General features: G+C 52.1%; 2 protein-coding genes and 1 pseudogene across 6 annotated transcripts; all 3 read left to right on the top strand.

Annotated features, from left to right (window-relative positions):
- The first annotated feature begins 88 nt into the window (after positions 1-88).
- srp54 (signal recognition particle 54) lies at positions 89-6,960 on the top strand. The gene is made up of 16 exons (XM_088433784.1): positions 89-194; positions 1,037-1,163; positions 1,407-1,498; positions 1,591-1,675; positions 1,747-1,851; positions 1,934-2,000; positions 2,436-2,493; positions 2,851-3,001; positions 3,110-3,258; positions 4,163-4,263; positions 4,337-4,423; positions 4,511-4,584; positions 4,647-4,755; positions 5,638-5,808; positions 5,899-5,994; positions 6,185-6,960. The coding sequence occupies exons 2-16, from the start codon at positions 1,086-1,088 to the stop codon at positions 6,274-6,276; spliced, it is 1,515 nt and encodes a 504-aa protein (XP_088289910.1). The 5' UTR covers positions 89-194; positions 1,037-1,085; the 3' UTR covers positions 6,277-6,960.
- Positions 6,961-7,804: 844 nt separating this feature from the next.
- On the top strand, positions 7,805-17,070 carry sec23a (Sec23 homolog A, coat complex II component). 4 transcript variants are annotated; one of them, XM_088432374.1, is made up of 20 exons: positions 7,805-7,954; positions 9,212-9,455; positions 9,609-9,666; positions 9,735-9,821; positions 10,601-10,837; positions 11,323-11,402; positions 11,478-11,622; positions 11,712-11,870; positions 11,954-12,069; positions 12,812-12,935; positions 13,017-13,097; positions 13,304-13,393; positions 14,050-14,156; positions 14,443-14,596; positions 15,119-15,196; positions 15,267-15,428; positions 15,875-15,961; positions 16,026-16,181; positions 16,679-16,744; positions 16,806-17,070. In XM_088432374.1, exons 2-20 carry the CDS (start codon positions 9,235-9,237, stop codon positions 16,893-16,895), a joined length of 2,298 nt encoding a protein of 765 aa, XP_088288500.1. In that variant the 5' UTR covers positions 7,805-7,954; positions 9,212-9,234; the 3' UTR covers positions 16,896-17,070. The 4 variants fall into 4 exon arrangements, with proteins under 4 accessions (XP_088288500.1, XP_088288497.1, XP_088288499.1 ...); XM_088432371.1 differs by having other exon boundaries at positions 11,323-11,622; XM_088432373.1 differs by having other exon boundaries at positions 7,813-7,954; positions 9,175-9,455; positions 11,323-11,622.
- Positions 17,071-17,216: 146 nt separating this feature from the next.
- Positions 17,217-20,319, top strand: LOC148412368 (uncharacterized; annotated as a pseudogene). The gene is made up of 2 exons (XR_015867706.1): positions 17,217-18,001; positions 18,732-20,319. The product of XR_015867706.1 is annotated as an uncharacterized LOC148412368 (transcript).
- Positions 20,320-20,361: the final 42 nt, after the last annotated feature.

Below are 20,361 nucleotides of genomic sequence, written 5' to 3'. Positions count from 1 at the left end.
CCGCCACACCGAGCGCGTCGCTACCTTGACTTGGTCGTTGGGTGGCGCCAGCGGGACGTTGGCTTGTGCGCGCGCAAGAAATAGGAAACAAAAGAAGGCGCCGACTTCCGGCTGAGCGTACTGATGACGAGCGCACCAAGCTAGCTCCCGTGACGACAGCGCAAACGATAAGTCCGCCACCGTAAACTTTCCAGGTAGGATTCATCAGCCTTTCTCTTCCTTTTTTGTGCTCGTTCATCGTCCCTTAAGCGGCTAACGCTGCAGCTCAAGGCTAACGTCGGCACTGGCTTGGTGGCGACTGTTTGCGTGTGTGTCAGCAAGCCTCGACCCAATCGCTTGTCAACCCGTGACTGACTGAGAATACGTTATTTTGAAGCATTCTTGGGTTTTCGAATTGATTCAACACGTGATGACAACACCACCACAATACTGTACAATCTGTAATGAGGATTTGTTGGAACGTCCGGCTCAACCAACAAAGATGATTAACCCATTACACATAAATGTATATATAACCTTTTTATATTATTTATACATTTCAACTCGTGAGTGGTGCGGTTAAGACAGACTCGAAGAGGGGGGGCGGGGCGGTACCGGTCCGTGGATCAACTGGCACCGGGCCGGGCCGCGGGGGACACCCCCGAAATAACGATGTTTTGGTACTGATTTCGTTTTACTTCTGCAGTGATAGAACTATGCTTGATTGTTTTTTTTTTTTTTTTTGCCGCCGCCTCTGGCCGCTCTTCGTATTACATTTTGTAGTGAGGAAGGAGGACGTGACTTCATGAAATTATAAGTTGTGAAAATGTTGTTGTCGTTTCTGTTAATATGCCCAAAATGAGGTTGTTTGTTGATCCAACAACTTATGACTGTGGATAACATGCTAGCAAATGTTAGGCTGCGATAAAATGCTGCCTTGCAGACACGAGCGAGCTTAGGGCTCCCAAGCGTTTGTTGTGAAAGATTGTGCAGATTTTTTTTCTACATACCCGCGGTCCGTAAAGAACCAATGTGTGTACATGTGTTTCCTGAGCAGAAGCGTGTAAAGCGGAGGGTGCGAGCGCGCCGCATCATCGCACGTCATCATGGTGCTCGCCGATCTGGGCCGCAAGATCACGTCGGCGCTGAGGTCGCTCAGCAACGCCACCATCATCAATGAAGAGGTAGCGCAACGCATGCCAACGCTAGCTTGCGGTTGGCTTTCCAAAACCCACTAAACATCACGCGGACACGAAAGTCAGGTCCCTCAACATGGAGGCTGATTTACAGTAGGCGGAATTACAGTAACAAATGATCTGGAAGATTAACGCAGGAGCGCCCATATCTTAAACATTAAAACATTGCGCAAGGTTTCGAACTCTTGAGAAGAGCTTGAGCGAGCGATTCCAAAGCAGTTTTTTTTTCAGGTCCTCAACTCCATGTTGAAGGAGGTGTGCGCCGCCCTCCTGGAGGCCGACGTCAACATCAAGCTGGTCAAGCAGCTGCGAGAGAATGTCAAGTGAGTATTTTTTTTTTTTTTTTTCTCCTGTCAAGGAGCCCAAGCTCCCTCCCGTGTCGGACGTCCCGACATTTTTGTCGTCTTCGCCGCAGGGCGGCCATCGACCTGGAGGAGATGGCGTCGGGATTGAACAAGAGGAGGATGATCCAGCACGCCGTCTTCAAGGAACTGGTCAAGGTCGGAGTGGCTGAACAAAGGAGGGGGGGATGATGGAAGAACCCGCGTGTTGATGTTTGTTGTGGTGACAGCTGGTGGACCCCGGCGTGAAGGCGTGGACGCCCTCCAAAGGGAAGAACAACGTCATCATGTTTGTGGGCCTGCAAGGCAGCGGCAAGACCACCACTTGCTCCAAGGTCTCGCCTCGCCTCGCCTCACCTTACAAAGGAGCTGAGGAAAACACGCACGTGGGATTGATCGCTGACGTTTGCTTTGCAGCTGGCGTATTACTACCAGAGGAAAGGCTGGAAGACGTGCCTCATCTGTGCCGACACCTTCAGAGCCGGTAAACTGCTTCGCGCTCCTCGTTCCAGTGTCTGATTTTTCCAATTCGATCTTTGGCCGAAGTTTCTGGGGCGAAACGCAACACGGTAATATAAGCGGAACGCGGAAACAAAGCTGTATATTATCCCAAATCTCAGGGACGAGAGTGCAATTACCAATCGTGTCCTCTGGATGGCATTATCATGCCGAGCGTTAGCGGAAAAGGCAACCTCCAGAGTGACGGTGTATTTAGCATTTGCACTCATCTTTCTAGGCCGAAAGAATTTTCATTATTTTTTGTTGTTTTTACTATTTTAAAAGATGGGAATTTTCCTCCATGGCATTGAAAGAGTTAAAAAAAAAACAATTGCTAATAGCGGTCAATAAAATGGATTCCGCCAATGGATTGGCGAGGGCCTTACTTTTGACCTTCACCATCGGCCTCTCTTGTCTGCAGGTGCCTTCGATCAGCTCAAACAGAATGCCACCAAGGCCAGAATACCCTTCTACGGCAGGTGAGATAATGCCACTGGCTTTCTTTCGCTACCTAGAACATTTAATAATCAACAAAGCAGAAGGAAGACAACAAACTTTTCCCGCAAGGAGGGTGGACAGAAACCTGCACCCTCTCAGCCCTCCTCTTGGTCTCGTCATGTTTAGCCCGGGTCGTTGCGTTCTAGCATCAGTCGAATTCCGATTCCTCCTCTTGCTGTGTAGTTGTGCTGCGTTCAGGATCCTCATCTGTGTCGCATTCACGTTAGTGCTGCGTTCTGATGTGCGACGCCTTGGGTTTCCTGCGTAGTAACTCCTGACTGCTCCGTTGCGTTGCCTTCAAGTTCATCTTTCCCAGTGACGCGTGTCGTTGCGATCAGTTACACAGAAATGGATCCGGTGGTGATCGCGGCGGAGGGCGTGGAAAAGTTCAAAGGCGAGAACTTTGAAATCATCATTGTGGACACCAGCGGACGCCACAAACAGGAAGACTCGCTCTTCGAGGAGATGCTGCAAGTCTCCAACGCCGTGGTGAGTCCCCGAACGCGCCGATCTGTGTGTGTGTGTGCGTGTGTGTGTGTGTGTCCACCCCCACGCCCCTTCATCATCAGGCATGCTCACGTGCGTCTCTCTCCATAGCAACCAGACAACATTGTCTACGTGATGGACGCGTCCATCGGTCAGGCCTGCGAGTCTCAGGCCAAAGCCTTCAAGGACAAAGTGGACGTGGCGTCTGTTATCGTCACCAAGCTGGACGGACACGCCAAAGGAGGCGGAGCTCTGAGCGCGTAAGCGTAATCTGTTACACACTTTTATGCCATTTGCAAAGAGGGCAGAGGGCAAAAAACGGAAGGTCCCGACTTACCCGATTTACCACAACGTCTCTTTTAGTGGACCATTGTTAAGAATACAAGCAGTAAAACGTAACTAAGCTGTTTTCAATCACTGACCCCAACCCCTTCCAAAAAAAAAAATCCATCTTTTTTTTATTTTTTTAATTATCCGCCATAATGCTGCACGACTCCCACAGAGTGAATAAAGAGGCCCTTTTACGCAGCGCCTCACAGACTGCGAAGCGTTCAAGGGGGCTAAAGGATTAGTTCTCCAAGTATTTGCAACACTTTAAGCCCCGGGGGAAATCTGGAGCCGAAAGGGGATTGGCATTTCATTCACGGTTATGTTTTCTAGAACGTTTTCAGTCCGTTCCTGAACATGGAATTCGGGGGTTCCCGAGTCCGGTCCCGGAGAGCCCCCGTTCAGCCCGTTTTCCACGTAACCCTCATCCGCTAGACCCCATTCAAGTAACCGCGATCGGTATCGGATTTTCGGCCGAACATTTGAACATGACGCGTTTGAGGTGATATCCTCTAAAACGGGCTCCCGGGGACCGGACTCGGACGCCCCCGGGGTAGAGCTTGAACGTCCATCCGGAAAGGAGGGGCGTTCGCTAAACTTGATAGCGCCTCAAAATTGAAGCCCCTCATTTCTCATATCTGCGCCGAGCTGCATTTGCCCCACGTACAACAAGGGGTGAATGGGGAAAATCGGTCTTGCGGTTTTGCAAATAGAAGTCGGCCCCTCGAAACGGGTTGAAACCGAATCGGACAAAAACCACTCGTCTCATCCGGTCGGACGGACGCCATACTCCGGATAGGGCGGCCCGGACCAAAGCGCGGACTCATTCGGTTTCAGGGTGGCGGCGACCCGGAGTCCCATCATCTTCATCGGCACGGGCGAGCACATCGACGACTTCGAACCCTTCAAGACGCAGCCCTTCGTCAGCAAACTGCTCGGTACGCCCGCCGGCCCCCCCGCCCGCGGAAAGGGAGGGAGCGTCCCGCCTCAGCGCTTTGCCCTTCCCGTCAGGCATGGGCGACATCGAGGGCCTCATCGACAGAGTCAACGAGCTCAAGCTGGACGACAACGAGGAGCTGATCGACAAGCTCAAACACGGCGAGTGATCCGCCCTCGTCATCCGGGGACCGGGAAAATCGAAACCCCCCCCCGCCAAACGCCCGCCTCCGCTCTTCTCCGTCTCAGGCCAGTTCACGCTCAGAGACATGTACGAGCAGTTCCAGAACATCATGAAGATGGGCCCCTTCGGACAGATCATGGTAAGCCCCGCCTTCCCCGTCGGACCCTTTCGAGTGCCGGCTAACCGGGCGGGCGGGCGTAGGGGATGATTCCAGGCTTCGGGACGGACTTCATGAGTAAAGGAAATGAGCAGGAATCCATGGCCAGACTGAAGAAACTCATGACCATCATGGACAGCATGAACGACCAAGGTAGGATGGATGACTTGCGCTAACCGGATGCCTTTTTGTCAACGCCGACGTACAAACGGGAAGTCAGGGGGGGACGCCATAGAGGTGTCTAATTTTGCCCGTGTCGGGCTCATTTACCGCCGTTCAAAATTGAAAATGGCCTCCGTTGTGGGCATATTGGAAAAGCCCATTTTTTTACGGCGCGTTTATCAAAGGCGACTCGCCGACGGGCCGCGATGGAAAGCGGCGCTAGCGGCCAACTTTTGACATTTGCCAGCCTTTCTCTAACTCGGATGATTGGCCTGGACTCCCATCAGTCAAAAGTCTTCAAAAGTTATAATGCTTCCATGACGGCATTTCCGTCCATCCGTTTTCTGTAAAATGTTAAAGCTTGGACGGAGCCTTTTAAAACAAATAAATACTTGATATATACCATGTATGATTGTATGATGGATTGATTTTTGCCTTGATGAACACACGAATGACCTGATGTCATCTCACCCAGTCGTAATCGATCAAAAATCAATTGAAATGACTAAAGTAAATGGTTACTTTAGTTCGTTAGGCTCTAAAGTAGCCCGTTACTTTAGTCCTTGATTACCTAAACCATCAACTTAGTACCAAAAGTTATCGGTTACTTTCGCTCTTAATTACCTAAAGTAATCGACTCATTCGTCACCTAGTTATGGATGAAAAATGGATGAAAATTGCTGAAGGAATTGATGGCGTTTGTATTAAATAACTCAAGTCATTGAGTCCTTGTGGATTCGAAAGTAATCCATGACTTTGGTACCTGATGACTCCATCTCTTTCATCCGTTGCGACGGTGAGGAAACGCGCGGCGTCAGCGGACGTGGTCGCGAGCGCGGCCGTCCAACTTCTCGTCTTTGCGTGCGCACGTAGAGTTGGACAGCAAAGACGGCGCCAAGCTGTTCAGCAAGCAGGCCAACCGCATCCAGCGCGTGGCTCGCGGGGCGGGCGTGGCCACGCGCGACGTCCAAGAGCTTCTCACCCAGTACACCAAGTTTGCGCAGATGGTCAAGAAGATGGGCGGCATCAAAGGCCTTTTCAAAGGTGCGGCGCGGCGCGGCGCGGCGCAGTGCTGCGGCGGCGGCGGCATCACCAGACGCGCATCTGACCCCCACGCTCCGCTTTGGTCTTCAGGGGGAGACATGTCCAAGAACGTCAACCCTTCGCAGATGGCCAAACTCAACCAGCAGATGGCCAAGATGATGGACCCCCGCGTGCTTCACCATATGGGTAAACGCTCGGCCCCCGTACAAATCCAGCGGCGCCAATGTGCCGCTCCCAACTGCTTTGTTTTACAGTACGGTTGGAATGGCTTTGGGGAAAAAAAAAAAAAAAACTACTTATTTTCACCAGTTTGGAATTAAGAATGCATTTTTTCTCATCCAGTAAGTAATTGCAGCTGGGGTTTGTGCGTTGGCAGGCGGCATGCAAGGCCTGCAGTCCATGATGCGTCAGTTCCAGCAGGGGGCGGCGGGGAACATGAAGGGCATGATGGGATTCAACAACATGTGAGTGGCACAGGCGCCATTACGCGGGGGAGGAGCTTCCTTGTTTTTGCTTTTTGTTTTTTTTCTTCATCTGGAAGAAGACTGCATCTCAGTTGGACGACGCGTTTCGGTTCTCCAAGAACCTCGGGTAAAATTTACGGCCAACTCATTCGATCCCAAAAGTATTTTGATTGTGTTTTTTTTCTAATCGAAGTGCAGACATTCCATCCCGGGTGCCTGGTGATATGTTTTCAAATGTACGGCGAAGGTTGTAAAAAAGGTTGCCACAAAATTAATTCAGCGCTAAAGTCGTCAGTCTCTTCGCTAATTAGATATGAAAGTCATCCGTTACTTTAGATACTTCAGCCAAAAACTTGAAAAAAAATAAAAGTGCCTGGGATCGTATGTCTGTCCTTGTGAAAAATGTAAAAATAAGTATTTGGGATTGAATGAGGTAATCACACAGCTATATCATGTAATTATTGAAAAAATGCCATGTCAAAGTTTTCTCTTGAAAATGATGAGGTGAATTTTTTTTTTTTTGGTTAACATATACTGCAGTCGCAAAAAATGTCAACACGGGCTGAAAATGTTCCCCGGGCCACAGTTTGGAGATGCGCTTTTCTGCAGCCTCTCCCTCCCTCCCCATTATGTCGCTACAGTAATATGCATAAAGTTATATATGTTTATTAAAAAGTTGTGAAATAAAGTTTTGCCTTTTTCCTTTTAAAAATTGAAGAAAAAATGCTTCCGTTCCAAGTCAAACTTGATTTGTCTTTATTAAAATCTTTGTTGTCGAGTTAAGCAAACATATTTGGATTTTTTTCTAAGAATCCCCAGTACTTTTTTGAACTGTGTTCTCTTAGTTTTGTTATCAATCATGTACTTTAGTACTGAAAGTATTTGCTTAGAAAGCAAACAATTACTGTAATATTTTACTATCTAAGTACTTCATCACCTAAAGTAATGAATTACTTTGTGTCGTTACCTCAAACAATTGATTACTTGCACTTCATTACCGTAAGTAATTGATGACCTTAGTACTTAGTTACATTCAGTAGTCGATGACCTGAGTACTTTTAGTACAACAGTACACCTTTAGCCAAACACTTAAGTGTAATCGAATGTTTGGCTTCGTAAAAATGAATAAATAAATAAAACGTAAAATTGTCTTTGTTATTAAATTGAGTCAAGGAACTAATTCATAATTGTTTTAACATTTACAATTATTTAGTAAAATCATTTCGCGGAGGAAAACGTGACGTCACGGCGACCACCCAAATAACGCACCTGGCTTGAAGATTTGTTCGCAAAGAAGATGCCTCACTCGGACCTCCAAAATAGTGAATAATAAAAATTGAAAAAAAAACGAGACGGAATTTACTTTTCGGAAAGACGTCCACGTCATCTAAGTGTTCCCTGTTCCCTTTGAGTCATTTCAAACTGAATACATTTTAAGGATTAGCAAGCGGGTCTCGTGTAGTGGGAGCTCCTGTCACGGCACTCAATCTTTGTCTTGACGTGGCGGCGCCGCCATGTTGTTTTGCTTCGTTGTCAAGCTCACGCGCGTTCGCGCACGCACGCGCACACGAGTCCCCACACGCCCACCAGAGTGAGCGCCGCAGAGTTTTGGCGTCCAGAGTGAACGCGTGAAGAGCGAACGCGTGAATAGCGAGCGTGTTGCGGGGTGAGCCAGTCTAGTGGTGAGTGACGTTTTGTCTTGGGCTCTTTTAGTCGGCTTGCTCAGCACTGGCGGCAGCTAGCCAGCTAGCTAGTTAGTTAGCCAGTCGGTAGCATACCGGTGCGGCGGCCAACGCGCCTGGCAGGTCACTCGGTGAACATATCGAAGAGCTCGGGTAAGCCAAAGTGTTTGCTGGCCGCCGACGTTAACGCTTATGGCTCTTTCAAGTGTTTTCATTCACGTCCCGGGTGCCGAAAGAATGGCTGTGAAAGTGGCAGGCGTGACGTCACAGGACTGACGTTACGACGCGCCTGCATGAAGCGTAGTCGTGTGTGACTTCTGTGTTTTGTGCGTCTGTTAGAGTCGTGGAAATGAGTGATGTGTAGCATGTGTCCGAATATGTGACAATGGCTGCCGTGTTTGCACGGAGACCCACAGACTCCAAATAGAATCCCCACAACACATGTTGAAATTATTGGCAAAAAAGGAAAAAAACAAATCCCAATTGTATCCACGCAACGTGAGGCCTCGTCAAAAATTCGTTTTCGTTGGACTCTTAATTTACTGTTGTTTGTAAGAACCTACTGTTTAGTTGATGCAACTTAGAACATTTCATAAACAATAAACCAGAAGAACACAAGTACCTTTTTTCTCACAAGGAAAGCGGACGCCTTCTCAGTTCTCATTGGGTTAGCCCTAGTTATAAAGCCATTTCCTGTCTGCTCTCCTTGCGAGAAAAAGCTACTTGTCTTCCTTCTGTTTTGTTTTGTATTACATTTTCCCGGTTGCATGATATAACACAACAATTAATGTCCATGGTTCACCCAAACTCGTCAGAAACACGTAGGTCCAAATCCAGTGTTTTACAGTCAACTCTCAAAAGACCCGAAGGTGTATGTATTTAATCAAAGTTGACAAAACGTGGTTGTAAAGCCATTTATAAAGAAACAAAAGCAATACTTAGTTTATATCTGTGTGTTTATTATACATATTTATTATACGTACGTACAGAAAAACTCCACTCAACATTTACTTGACCTCTGGGTCAGTTTGACCCACAACACAATAGGCGGGTTAAGCTAGCAATTTTCTTAAGGTTCCGTGTTCCGGCGATGGCAGACCTCAAAACCCACCCTAACCCTATAACCACCCGAATCGACTGTTGTTAAAAGTCCTGTCAGCTTTCAACCGTCTTGGGGACAAGAAAAAAAAAATCACGCCGGCATGCTCCCGGAAAAACAGTAGCTGAAAGCGTCGGTGGCGGCGTCTCCCCCGGCAGCGTGAGGCGGAGGCGGCGTTGCCATGGCGACCTTCCCGGAATACATCGCCCAGAACGAGGAGCGCGACGGCGTGCGCCTGAGCTGGAACGTGTGGCCGTCCAGCCGGCTGGAGGCCACCCGCATGGTGGTGCCCGTGGCCGCCCTCTTCACGCCCCTCAAGGAGCGCCCCGACCTGCCGCCCATCCAGTACGAGCCCGTGCTCTGCAGCCGCGCCACCTGCCGCGCCGTGCTCAACCCGCTCTGGTACGCAAATCCGCACGATGGCACGCAAACGGAGCGATCCGCCCTGCGGTCCTTGCGTCGCTCCCGCCGGCCACGTCGAAGCCGATTGCGAGTAATTCCGATTGAGCGACAAGGCCCCGCTCACGCTTTCGCGCCGCCGCCCTTGTCTTGCAGCCAAGTGGACTACCGGGCCAAGCTGTGGGCGTGCAACTTCTGCTACCAGAGGAATCAGGTACGGCCCCCGTCCGGCCCGTCGGCCCCGCTCGCGCCTCACCCTCTTCCTCCGGCCGCCGCCGGCAGTTCCCGCCGTCCTACTCGGGGATCTCGGAGGTCAACCAGCCGGCCGAGCTGCTGCCCCAGTTCTCCACCATCGAGTACGTGGTCCAGGTGAGTCCCCCCGCTCCGCTTCTCGTCCGGGTCTCGAAATGAAGGCCTTCCTCACTCAGCCAGAGGGAATGCTTGGAAATAGGCATAAGCGTTGACAAAAGGAGAAACGTTCAGCAAGTGTTGACTTTTTACACGCTTTGTACACGTTATAGGTTAGTCTGAAACCGAAAAAAAGAACGTGCATCGACGTGCCTGGGAGAAAAAAAAAAGTCACTCCTCATTTAGATGAGAAACGTTTTTGACCAGCTGAACAAAATCTAAAATCAATAAATCATGATATATGTCAATAAATCTGGAACATTAACAGATAAGCACCGTTATCTTCCACATTTTCACGTGAAGGCAGATTTTTTTTCTACATCATATTCTCAGATTTAGGGAAAAAAAAACTGTTGTTGACAGCATTTTTTTTCCCCAAACTCCTGCACACTTTGCCACCGCAGCATCTACCGCGGTTGTGCAATTACACTTCACACTGCAAAAGCAAAGTCCGTTTTCCGGGGAACTTGAAATGATCCGCTGGGAAAAATTCTTTTTGATGCATCGACAGCAACGGTAGTTTTTTTTTTTTTTTTTTTTAATTGCGATCAACTTATTTGGAACATGGAGTGGTGAGTCCTGTGCAAAACATTCAAATCCTTTTTCAGTGGTTTTACATGAACGGACGAGCCAAAAATAAAACCAGATGCGACACTGTCTGTCTTCTAGAGTTACCGCGACATGTAGTTTCAACACAGATGGCAAAGCGCTCTGTTTTACGTCTTCTACGTCTCATTCAGCGCGGCCCCCAGTTGCCGCTCGTCTTCCTGTACGTGGTGGACACATGCATGGAGGAGGAGGACCTGCAGGCGCTGAAGGAGTCTCTGCAGATGTCCTTGTCTCTGCTGCCCCCCACGGCTCTGGTGGGCCTGATCACCTTCGGGCGCATCGTCCACGTTCACGAGCTGGGCTGCGAGGGAATCTCCAAGAGCTACGTCTTCAAAGGGACCAAAGACCTCAGCGCCAAGCAGCTCCAGGTACGCAAGCTCGCCGGACGGCGCTTACCGTCCATGCTAATTGCTCCGGCTAACCGTCCGCGCTAACGTTTTGACATCAACGGGATGCCGCTGGTCATTGATGCGACCCGGCTAGTCATGACGGGCGATGACAGAGTTGATGCTAATGATCGATGCAAACAAAACGCTAGCCAGCTGCTGCTGCCGACCGGATGATTCAAATTCCTGCCAATAACAAGGTGATCAAAATCATTCACGCTAACCGCACAATGATAAGCATCGACGCTAACCGGGTCGTGCAAATCAGATGCCGGGTGAGCTTATAGCGCTAACTAAATGAAGTAACGATTGACGTCCAGCGGAGGATGCTAATCGTCACCGATGCTAGCGAAGGGCGCTAACCACGCCGCCACCACGGTGGAATTCCTCGTATCACGGGACCTCTGACGTGGCTAACTCCACATGTGAGGTGCGCTAACTCGCTGCCCATTTTGACTAACGCGCAGGAGATGCTGGGTCTGGCCAAGCCGGTGGCCTCCTCCCAGGGACGAGGATCTCAAGCCCCCCAACAGCCTCAGTACAACAGGTGCCCACCGCCGGACGGGTACGCCGGGGCCATGCGGGAACGCTGCGGATCCAACAGTTGCCGTTGCGCTTGCAGGTTCCTGCAGCCTGTCCAAAAGGTAGATATGAACCTGACGGATCTGCTGGGAGAGCTGCAGCGCGACTCCTGGCCCGTGGTCCAGGGAAAGAGGCCCCTGCGCTCGCTGGGCGTGGCCATGTCCGTCGCCGTGGGCCTGCTGGAGGTGAGCGGCGCCGATCCCTACGTTGCTGTACTTGGCGCGGTTTGTTGTCGCTGTCGCTAACATGCTGTGTATCGGCACTGTTGTGTCAGTGCACCTTCCCCAACACGGGCGCGCGCATCATGACTTTCATCGGAGGTCCGGCCACGCAGGGTCCCGGCATGGTGGTGGGGGACGAGCTCAAGACGCCCATCAGGTCTTGGCACGACATCGAAAAGGACAACGCCAAGTTCATGAAGAAGGCCGCCAAGGTGAGAGCGCGTCCTCGCGAGCGTCCGTCGGCGTCTCCCGCCGCCCGCCCGCCTGACGGACGGACGCTCGCCGCGTGCGTCAGCATTACGAGTCGCTAGCTAGCAGGGCGTCCGCTAGCGGCCACGTGATGGACATCTACGCCTGCGCGCTCGACCAGACCGGACTCCTGGAGATGAAGTGCTGCGCTAACAACACGGGGTACGCACGCACGTTTCGTTGCGCTCCTGCGTCGGCTGGAGTATACCTTGACTTGAAAACGTTGAAACTCGAGTTGGAAGCCTTATTTTGGAACCCTAACCCATAGCCCAGTTCCCCGGGGTCGATTCCGATGCTTCTCTCTCAAACGCGCCCGACTGAAACGATTGGGATCGTTTTCAAACTCCCGCCGAGCTCGCTGATGAGCCATTCTTCAGCAAAGGGTGGCTTAGAAGGGTTAGAAGGAGGAACCTGGAAAACATGCAGGATAGCGGCCCCCGAGGACTACCGGCGCCCTAACTTTTCTTGCGGCTTATCTGCAGGGTTTTTTTTTTTTTTTTATGAGCCACCGGGCGGCAATTTCCCAGTACATCGGGAGACAGAGGAAGACTATGCTTCGGAAGTATCGATTTTCAGTTTGAACCGTTATTTTACCCGAGAGCGTACTCCACTGGTAAACGTAAGCAGGTGTGTTACAGACGTGTTTGCGCAGCATTCTAACAATCTGAATGTGAGTGTGTTATTTTGAAAATATAGATTAGATAGACTGACACACGTGTCCTTGTGTGTATATGATTAGTGCATGTGTGGCAAAGCGTCGTGTAGCTAACAAGTCAAGTGATGTTTGTCTGCGGTTAAGCTGCAGCATGCCGAAATATCCAAACTGCGGCTCACGATTATTATTATTTCAGCAAGTGTTAAAATATCTACCCCGGTTTTTCTCTGTATGTGTTTGTGCGCACAGCGGCTACATGGTGATGGCCGACTCATTCAACACGTCCTTGTTCAAGCAAACCTTCCAGAGAGTTTTCTCCAAGGACGTTCAAGGGTCCTTCAAGATGGCCTTTGCCGCCACGCTGGAGGTCAAGGTATGGCCCCGCCTCGCCCCGCCGCAGGCGCAAAAGAGGGCTCGGGGAGTTGCCACGAGAGACGTGCTCTTTCGCCTCCAGACGTCCAGGGAGGTCAAAGTGTCGGGAGCCATCGGACCGTGCGTGTCCCTCAACGCCAAAGGACCTTGCGTCTCCGAGAACGTACGTCCGTGTCCCTTTGAGGACCGTCTATTTGAAATTCACACGTTCGCGACGCGGGATCCATGGAGCCGTGTGTTCCACTTGCGTTCAGTTTCACGCTTTCAAAGTCACTTTGGTGTCAGCAGAAATAAATATTCAAAACGACAACAGCAAAAAAAGTTGAGAAAAAGGCTCATCTCGGATTGTTGACGACCTGTGCGTGGCAGGAGATCGGCAGCGGAGGAACCAGCCAGTGGAAGATGTGCGGTTTGGACCCCGCTACCACGCTGGCGCTCTACTTTGAGGTGGTCAATCAGGTACACGCCAACGCCACCGCCAGAAGCACCGGATTCAAAATGTCAAAAATAAAAAGCCAACTAAAACGGCAAAACCTTCACGGGGGTTCATCAGTGCACCTTCAATGCTTTTGACTCCCCAGTAGTTTGAAATAGAAGTGCTACCATTTGGACAGCTGATTGATTATCGAATCAATTGTCAACTATTTTGATCATCCTTTAATTGTTAATTTTTTCATTTAGAAGCAAGTCAACAGATTAATCAGTTACTCAAATAAATGCTAATGCACTCTTGCTGTGCAGTCATGATGATTTTCCAAATAGGACCAAAACAGTTTTTAAGGAAAAAAAAAGGCTATTAAATAGTCTATTATGTGATTGCTTGGTGATTGGCCAACATAAAAATGTGTCGGCATGCTCAAAATCGGCTGCCGCTCCGCCTTTTCAAAGAACATTTGGCACCCAAAGAGTTAAACAGTCTAATGCAGCCAATATCCCAGTCATTAGGAGGGCGTGCGCACTTTTGCAACCCCATTATCTGCACATCCCATGTCATGTGGGCACATTAATGGTGGAAAAGGATTTGAAATGACAAACTAAAAGTGTGCATTTGGAAAAGGGGGGTTGAGGAGGATGTGGAAGTCAAACTGGATCTTTGTTGTTTTGTCTGTTGCCAGCACAACGCCCCCATCCCTCAAGGCGGGCGCGGAGCGCTGCAGTTCGTTACGCAGTACCAGCACGCGTCGGGCCAGCGCCGAATCCGCGTCACCACCATCGCCAGGAAGTAAGACGCTCGCTATGCCGTCAAAAGAGGCATTGCCGTGTGTGGTCGTGAGGAGAGGCGGCCCCAGAAAACGGACGCATGGATGAATGAATGAATGTTTCCACTCTGGATAAAAGGGTCCAAATATTTTTGGGCGCGAATGAGTTAAAAAAAATGGAGGGGTGTATTTGTCTTCCGTTATAGCAATACATTGGAAAGACGAATGAGTGAAAGTAGTTTTATGGAAAGAATGCAGTCGTTTTTGAAGTGTCACGCGTCGCGACCATGTGACTAACGTGTGCCACAGCTGGGCCGACGCTCAGACTCAGATCCAAAGCATCGCCGCCTCCTTCGACCAAGAGGCGGCGGCCATCTTGATGGCCCGCCTGGCGGTGTACCGCGCCGAGACGGAGGAGGGGCCGGACGTCCTCAGGTGGTTGGACAGGCAGCTCATCAGACTGGTCAGTGCCTTTTGCTTTCGCCTCCTTGCCCTTGGCATGACCCCACGCTAAACTTACATGCTCAAAATAAACCCCCAAAGTAAATATCATCGCTCCCGTGGACCTGTAAATGTTTCCAGGATCACCGGAATGTAAAATTCAAAAGGTACAAATGAAACGTCCTAAAAAGGTGTCTCTCTGTGCACTTATCGCCGACACACCAGCGCCATCTCAAGGCACACAAGTGAACTGCGTCGCTATTGTCAACCGCTATAATTTCTTGGATTCATTTCAAGGGTTAGGAGCGTTTTATATTAATCGTTACGTAAATATATTTGAATGATTATGTAAGTATTCATTTCAAGGGTTTAGAAGCGTATTTGGAGGCTTGAAACAGGCTAAGCTATTTACATGTAAAAAACGGCTCCGCTTATGAACGATTCACCTTACAAAACGACTTTGGGAAAAGATTAATTTCATAAGCTGTATCACACGGCGCGCGAAAGAGGCGCCAGTGACCGTCCGGTGTTCCCCCCGCACCAGTGTCAGAAGTTTGGCGATTACCACAAAGATGACCCCAACTCCTTCAGGTTCTCGGAGACCTTCTCGCTGTACCCCCAGGTGAGACGCCCCGCCCCCCCCCGCCCGGCGGCGGCGAGCCCCGACCTGACGCCGGCCCGCCCCGTTTCAGTTCATGTTCCACCTGAGGCGCTCGCCCTTCCTGCAAGTGTTCAACAACAGTCCGGACGAGAGCTCGTACTACCGGCACCAGTTCAACCGGCACGAGCTGACGCAGGCGCTCATCATGATCCAGCCCGTCCTCTACGCCTACTCCTTCCAGGGACCTCCTGAGGTCAGGCGCCCTTCCCCTTCCCCCGCGCCGTCTGCCCTCGACGGCCCCTTTCGCACCGCGCGGCGCGACGCGGCCCGGGACCTCTTGACTCCCGGCCTCCAGGGGGTTCCGGGTCCGCGACGTCGCCTTCGCGCCGGGGGACGGGGTAGCTCGTTCCAGTCGGGCCGACCGCGCGTAGCGGCTCCATGGCGCCGCCGGGAACCGGATGACAGAGAAGCCGGATGTGTGAAAAACACGTTTTCAAGTCGGCGTAGCTGTCTTTTTTCCGCCGGCTATTAGTTTTAGGTGTAATTTTACTGTCGGTCACCGGAGGGCGGCACACAAAAACGAGTGAGGCCACGACGGCCGTCGGCTCAGATTTCTTCGCGCGTAGGGTAGAACAAGTTATCCCGGAGAAATCGCCAAACGGCGGACAAGATCTTCGCCGTGTGTTTTTTCGGACGCAGCCGGTGTTGTTGGACAGCAGCAGCATTCTTCCGGATCGCATCCTGCTCATGGACACCTTCTTCCAAATTCTCATCTACCACGGAGAGGTAGGCGGGCGAACGCCGACGCCGCTCCCCGGCCGGCCGCCGACTTTTGGCCGCTCGCTTCCAGACGGTGGCCCAGTGGAGGAAGGCGGGCTACCAGGAGATGGCCGAGTACGAGAACTTCCGCCACCTCCTGCAGGCCCCGGTGGACGACGCCCAGGAGCTGCTGCACTCGCGCTTCCCCATGCCCCGATACATCGACACCGAGCACGGCGGGAGCCAGGTGGGGCCGCCGCCGTCGCCGCCGCCGTCGCCGCCGCGCACCTTGTACACGGTCATCGCGATGCCGGCCGGTGACCACGGCGTTTGCCTTCGCTCAGAGGCGTCAAACTTATTTGTGTCAGGGGCCGCGTTGGAATTCAAGTTTCTGTCGAGGGGAAATCGGAGGGAAAAAACAAAAAATGCGTCAAGGTTTAGGATAAACTTGCAAATTTGCTCCCAACTAAATGTGCTCTCTACTAAAACTAGAGTCATTCGTAGTTGATTACTCTAGGCAACCAAGTAATCAAATACTTTAGGTAGAAACATAGCACTTACCCAATTTAGTACCGGCCATTTTTAGAAATAACTTGAACTTAAAAAAAGAATCATACTAAAAAGCATTAAGCACCTGGGAATAAGTGGCTGGACTCCTTAAAAAAAAAAAAAAACCTAGAAAACCGTCTTTGGGATTGAACGAGTTCAAGATCACTGAATGCTATATTATCTTGTTACTTTCAGGCTCGCTTCCTGCTGTCCAAAGTCAACCCCTCGCAGACGCACAACAACATGTACGCCTGGGGACAGGTGAGACATCCGGGTCACGTTATTGACCCGCGGCCGGCTGATGGCGCGCTTTTGCCGGCAGGAGTCGGGCGCGCCCATCCTGACGGATGACGTCAGCCTGCAGGTCTTCATGGACCACCTGAAGAAGCTGGCCGTTTCCAGCGCCGCTTAACGTGCCCACGCACGCGCGCGCGCACGCACACACACACACACACACACACACACACACTCGTGCTGCCTGAAGGTGCGATTACGGTTTGACGGATGGATGAGGTTGGCCCCGTTCGGGAGCCTTGGCATCATCTTGTAGCCGTGCCCTTTCTTCGAATAAATCTTTTTGGAACTTACTGGGTCTTGGTGGACCTTGCTGGATTTTGTTAGCGCTCGGTGGACGCTTAGAACTTTAAGGACCTTCGGGGAAATTTTAATAGAGCTTTCGTGGTCCCGTCGTGGACCTTTATGGATTCCTCGCAGATCTTCGTGGATCCCGCCCGACCTTTACGGACCCCCGCCGAGCTTTTGTAGAGCTAATATGGGGTGGGCCCACGTTGACTCGCACGAACGTTTGAATTGCTTTTGGTAGACCTGCCATGACGTACCGATACGCGTTGCGCTCGCTCCGTAGCCGCTGCGCAAACAAATGTGCGGCGCGATGGTGACAACGCGCCGGAGCGACCTCAGGCTTCCCTTCATTCTCTAAGCGCTTCCTGCCGGAAGCAGGAAGCATCTGCGTCGCCGCGGCAACAATCGGACCGGCGAGTAGAACGACAATGACTGGCGCGCGCTTCCTGTCGGAGCCGCGGCGATTTTCTTCAAGCGCTCGCCGTCGAGTGGGCGGCGGCGCGATCGGCGCCATCCTTCCTGTGCGTGCCTGTTTATGTCTCTTGATGTGCGCGATAATGTGCAAAATTGTTGATCCGTGTGCACGAAAATGCGCGTGTGTATCATTGTACGTTGTGCCTGTTGCGTGTATGTGTTTTTCCTGTGTCTCTTGATGAGCATTGTAATGGATCTTTGCGTTTGCGTGTGTGTGTGTGTGTGTGTGTGTGTAGCCAAAGCCAAATAAAAGCAAGCAAAAAGGCCCCTGAAGAAAGACCAAAAGTGCATTTGGGAAATGCCGCCGGCCCTATCAAGACACCGCACGCTTCCTGCGCCGGCAGGAAGTCGGGGCGCGGGGAGGCGGGCGGGCGTGACGGCGATGGGGTCTGAGGCCGAGGTCGCCATTCAGAGGGAGACAAGTTGGGAGCGGCGCAAGAAAGAGCGAGAAGACATTTCAAGGTAGGACTTTTCTCTTGTTTTTCTAATGTGTCGGAATACAAACGCTTCCATCCCACAGACGTTTACTGACATTCTTTTGGCTAAAGAGTGAAAAAATGAGTAATGTAATCTATTACTTTTGCAATTTTGCCCATCATCGCTTGGATTATGAGTTAAAGTAATCAATCACTTTGTAAGTAATCAATACTTTAGCAAATGAAGTACTAATCGGTTATTTTCCTAACTAAAAGCGCACTTTACAACTTTATTACCTAAAATCAGCAATTACTTAAGTACTTAACTTTGTGTGGAGCTAAAATCATGCCGGCAAATTTCAAATCGGTGACATCTTTAGCCCTTTATGCTAATTGGCGTGAACGTTCCGCCGTTTGACAACATGCCAACGGTTGCCACGCTAGCAAGACGGCGGGGAAGGTGCCGAAAGGGAATTTTATGCACAGAATGTAAAGCGTACATTTAGCATTTACTGTCGTATTTTTGCGCACGTTTATTCGCGTGCCGCTGTCTGTTCCGCTATTGTTTAGAAATAATGAAGCGCAACGGCGATCGCGCTAACACTTGTTTGCTAGCTTGACAGTTTTCCGAAAATTTGCGCCGACGGAGCTAAAGAGTTTGCATTTGCTTCGGAAGGTGCGTTTGGCGTACGCGCGCAATATTATTTGCGTGACCACTTTGCTCGCGTTAGCATTAGCCTCGAGCGCTAACACCAACACGTTTCTCTCCTCCTCAGCCATGTTGCGGCTGCCCCATGGCGTCATTCTTCAGCTGTTGCTTTTCACCGCGGCCCCGACGTGCCTTTGGGGCGACCCTGACTCACGCCGGCGCTACGCGCTGCATCTGGCCGCGCTCCCCTTTGAGCTAGCGCAGGAGGCGTGCCGCCCCCACGGCCTGGCCTCCTTGGCCACGCCCCGGGAGCTGGCGCAAGTCCTCGGCGTCGTCGGCGAGGCGGCGCCGGCGGGCTCGCCCGCCGTCTGGGTGGGGCTGAAGAAGGCCAAGAACCAGTGCGTGGTACCCTCCTTGCCCCTCAGAGGCTTCAAGTGGACCCGCGGGGGCGAGGAAGCCACCCAGACCCGCTGGGCCCACGAGCCGGAACAGACCTGCACCTCGGTTCTCTGCGCCGGACTGGTGGCCCGGTCGGAAGGGTCGGCGGTCACCAGCTGGGGGTTGGTACCGCGCAGCTGCAAGAACAAGAACCCCTTCGTATGCGACCTGGGCCGGGACGACGCGGGACTCGCCGGGCCCGAAACGACCGAGTCCGTTGCCCCTGAATCGGCCGGATCTGAACGTTCTGAGCAAAAACCGGAAGTAACGGAGCCAACGAGACCTGGACTTGCCGGAGCGGGAACCGTCGCGCCTGAATCGGCCGGACCCGAACCGGCGGAACCCGAACTTTCCGAGCGCGCGCCAGAAATGCCGGAGTCGCGAACCCCCGGACCCGCCGGAGCGGAAGCTGCGTCCGCTGGACCTGAACCGTCTGAGCAAAAACCCAAAATGGCGACGCCGCCCGCACCTAAACCTGCGGGACCGGAATCCGCGGAACCCGAATTCACTCCACCCGCGGAGCCGGGCCCGGGGATGGGTCCCGAACGGGGGTCGGGCCGGTGCCCCCGTCCCGTGGTGGCCGGAGCCCGTTTCCTCAGCCTGGACCACGAAAATAGCAGCAGGATCCGAGTGGACTGCTGGTCCAAAGTCCGCCTGGACCTCCACTGCCGGGGCGGGGCCGGCGTGTGGCGTCTCCCCGGCGGCGCCCCGGCCAACCTGAGCTCGGTGTGCGCGCCGTGCCCCGCCGGCTACCTCAAGGACGCCTCGGGGGACTGCGCCGACGTGGACGAGTGCTCGGGTCCGCACGGTTGCCCCCAGCGCTGCGTCAACACGGCCGGCTCCTTCGCTTGCGTGTGCGCCCCCGACGGGACCGCCTGCGAGCCGGCCCGGAGCCGCGCCCCCGGGCCGTCGTCGGGGCCGCCGGCCCTGGCGGGAGCGGCGCTGCTCTGGTGGTTCTGCTTCTAGTTGCCGGGGTGACGGTTTGGCGCCGCCTGTGGAGGCGGAGCGCAGAGACAAGCTTCCCACTTTGACTTGCGTTTGACGTGCTGCGACTTTTTGACGATGTCGCGACGACAACGCGCTGGCCGGCAGAAAAGCCGTGAATTTGCCTCCCTCTGGTGGAGGCGCGGCGGATGTGCATTCTTGGTATTTTAGGCTCCTGTCACTTGCCGTTTCCGCACTGGTCGGCAGGTGGCAGCAGCGACAATGAAATAAATGCTCATTTGCACCATTTTTTGCTCGGGTGCTTGTACGCAATAAAATCAAAAGATTTTTTAGCTAAGTGTATACTTGGCGTCATTTTAAAAATGCCGATATTT

The sequence above is a fragment of the Hippichthys cyanospilos genome, chromosome 14 (assembly GCF_059441005.1).
Source record: "Hippichthys cyanospilos isolate Australia breed blue-spotted pipefish chromosome 14, RoL_Hcya_1.0, whole genome shotgun sequence".
NCBI lineage: Eukaryota > Metazoa > Chordata > Actinopteri > Syngnathiformes > Syngnathidae > Hippichthys > Hippichthys cyanospilos.
This window is presented reverse-complemented; position numbering and strand designations above follow the sequence as displayed.

Coding starts and splice junctions, on each gene's coding strand:
- srp54 (XM_088433784.1), top strand. CDS start 1,086: ATGGTGCTCGCCGATCTGGGCCGCAAGATCACGTCGGCGCTGAGGTCG. Junction 1,164..1,406: donor CCACCATCATCAATGAAGAG/GTAGCGCAACGC, acceptor TTTTTTTTTCAG/GTCCTCAACTCCATGTTGAA. Junction 4,585..4,646: donor GCCCCTTCGGACAGATCATG/GTAAGCCCCGCC, acceptor GGGCGGGCGTAG/GGGATGATTCCAGGCTTCGG.
- sec23a (XM_088432371.1), top strand. CDS start 9,235: ATGGCGACCTTCCCGGAATACATCGCCCAGAACGAGGAGCGCGACGGC. Junction 14,597..15,118: donor ACAGGCAGCTCATCAGACTG/GTCAGTGCCTTT, acceptor CCCCCGCACCAG/TGTCAGAAGTTTGGCGATTA. Junction 15,962..16,025: donor TTCTCATCTACCACGGAGAG/GTAGGCGGGCGA, acceptor GCTCGCTTCCAG/ACGGTGGCCCAGTGGAGGAA.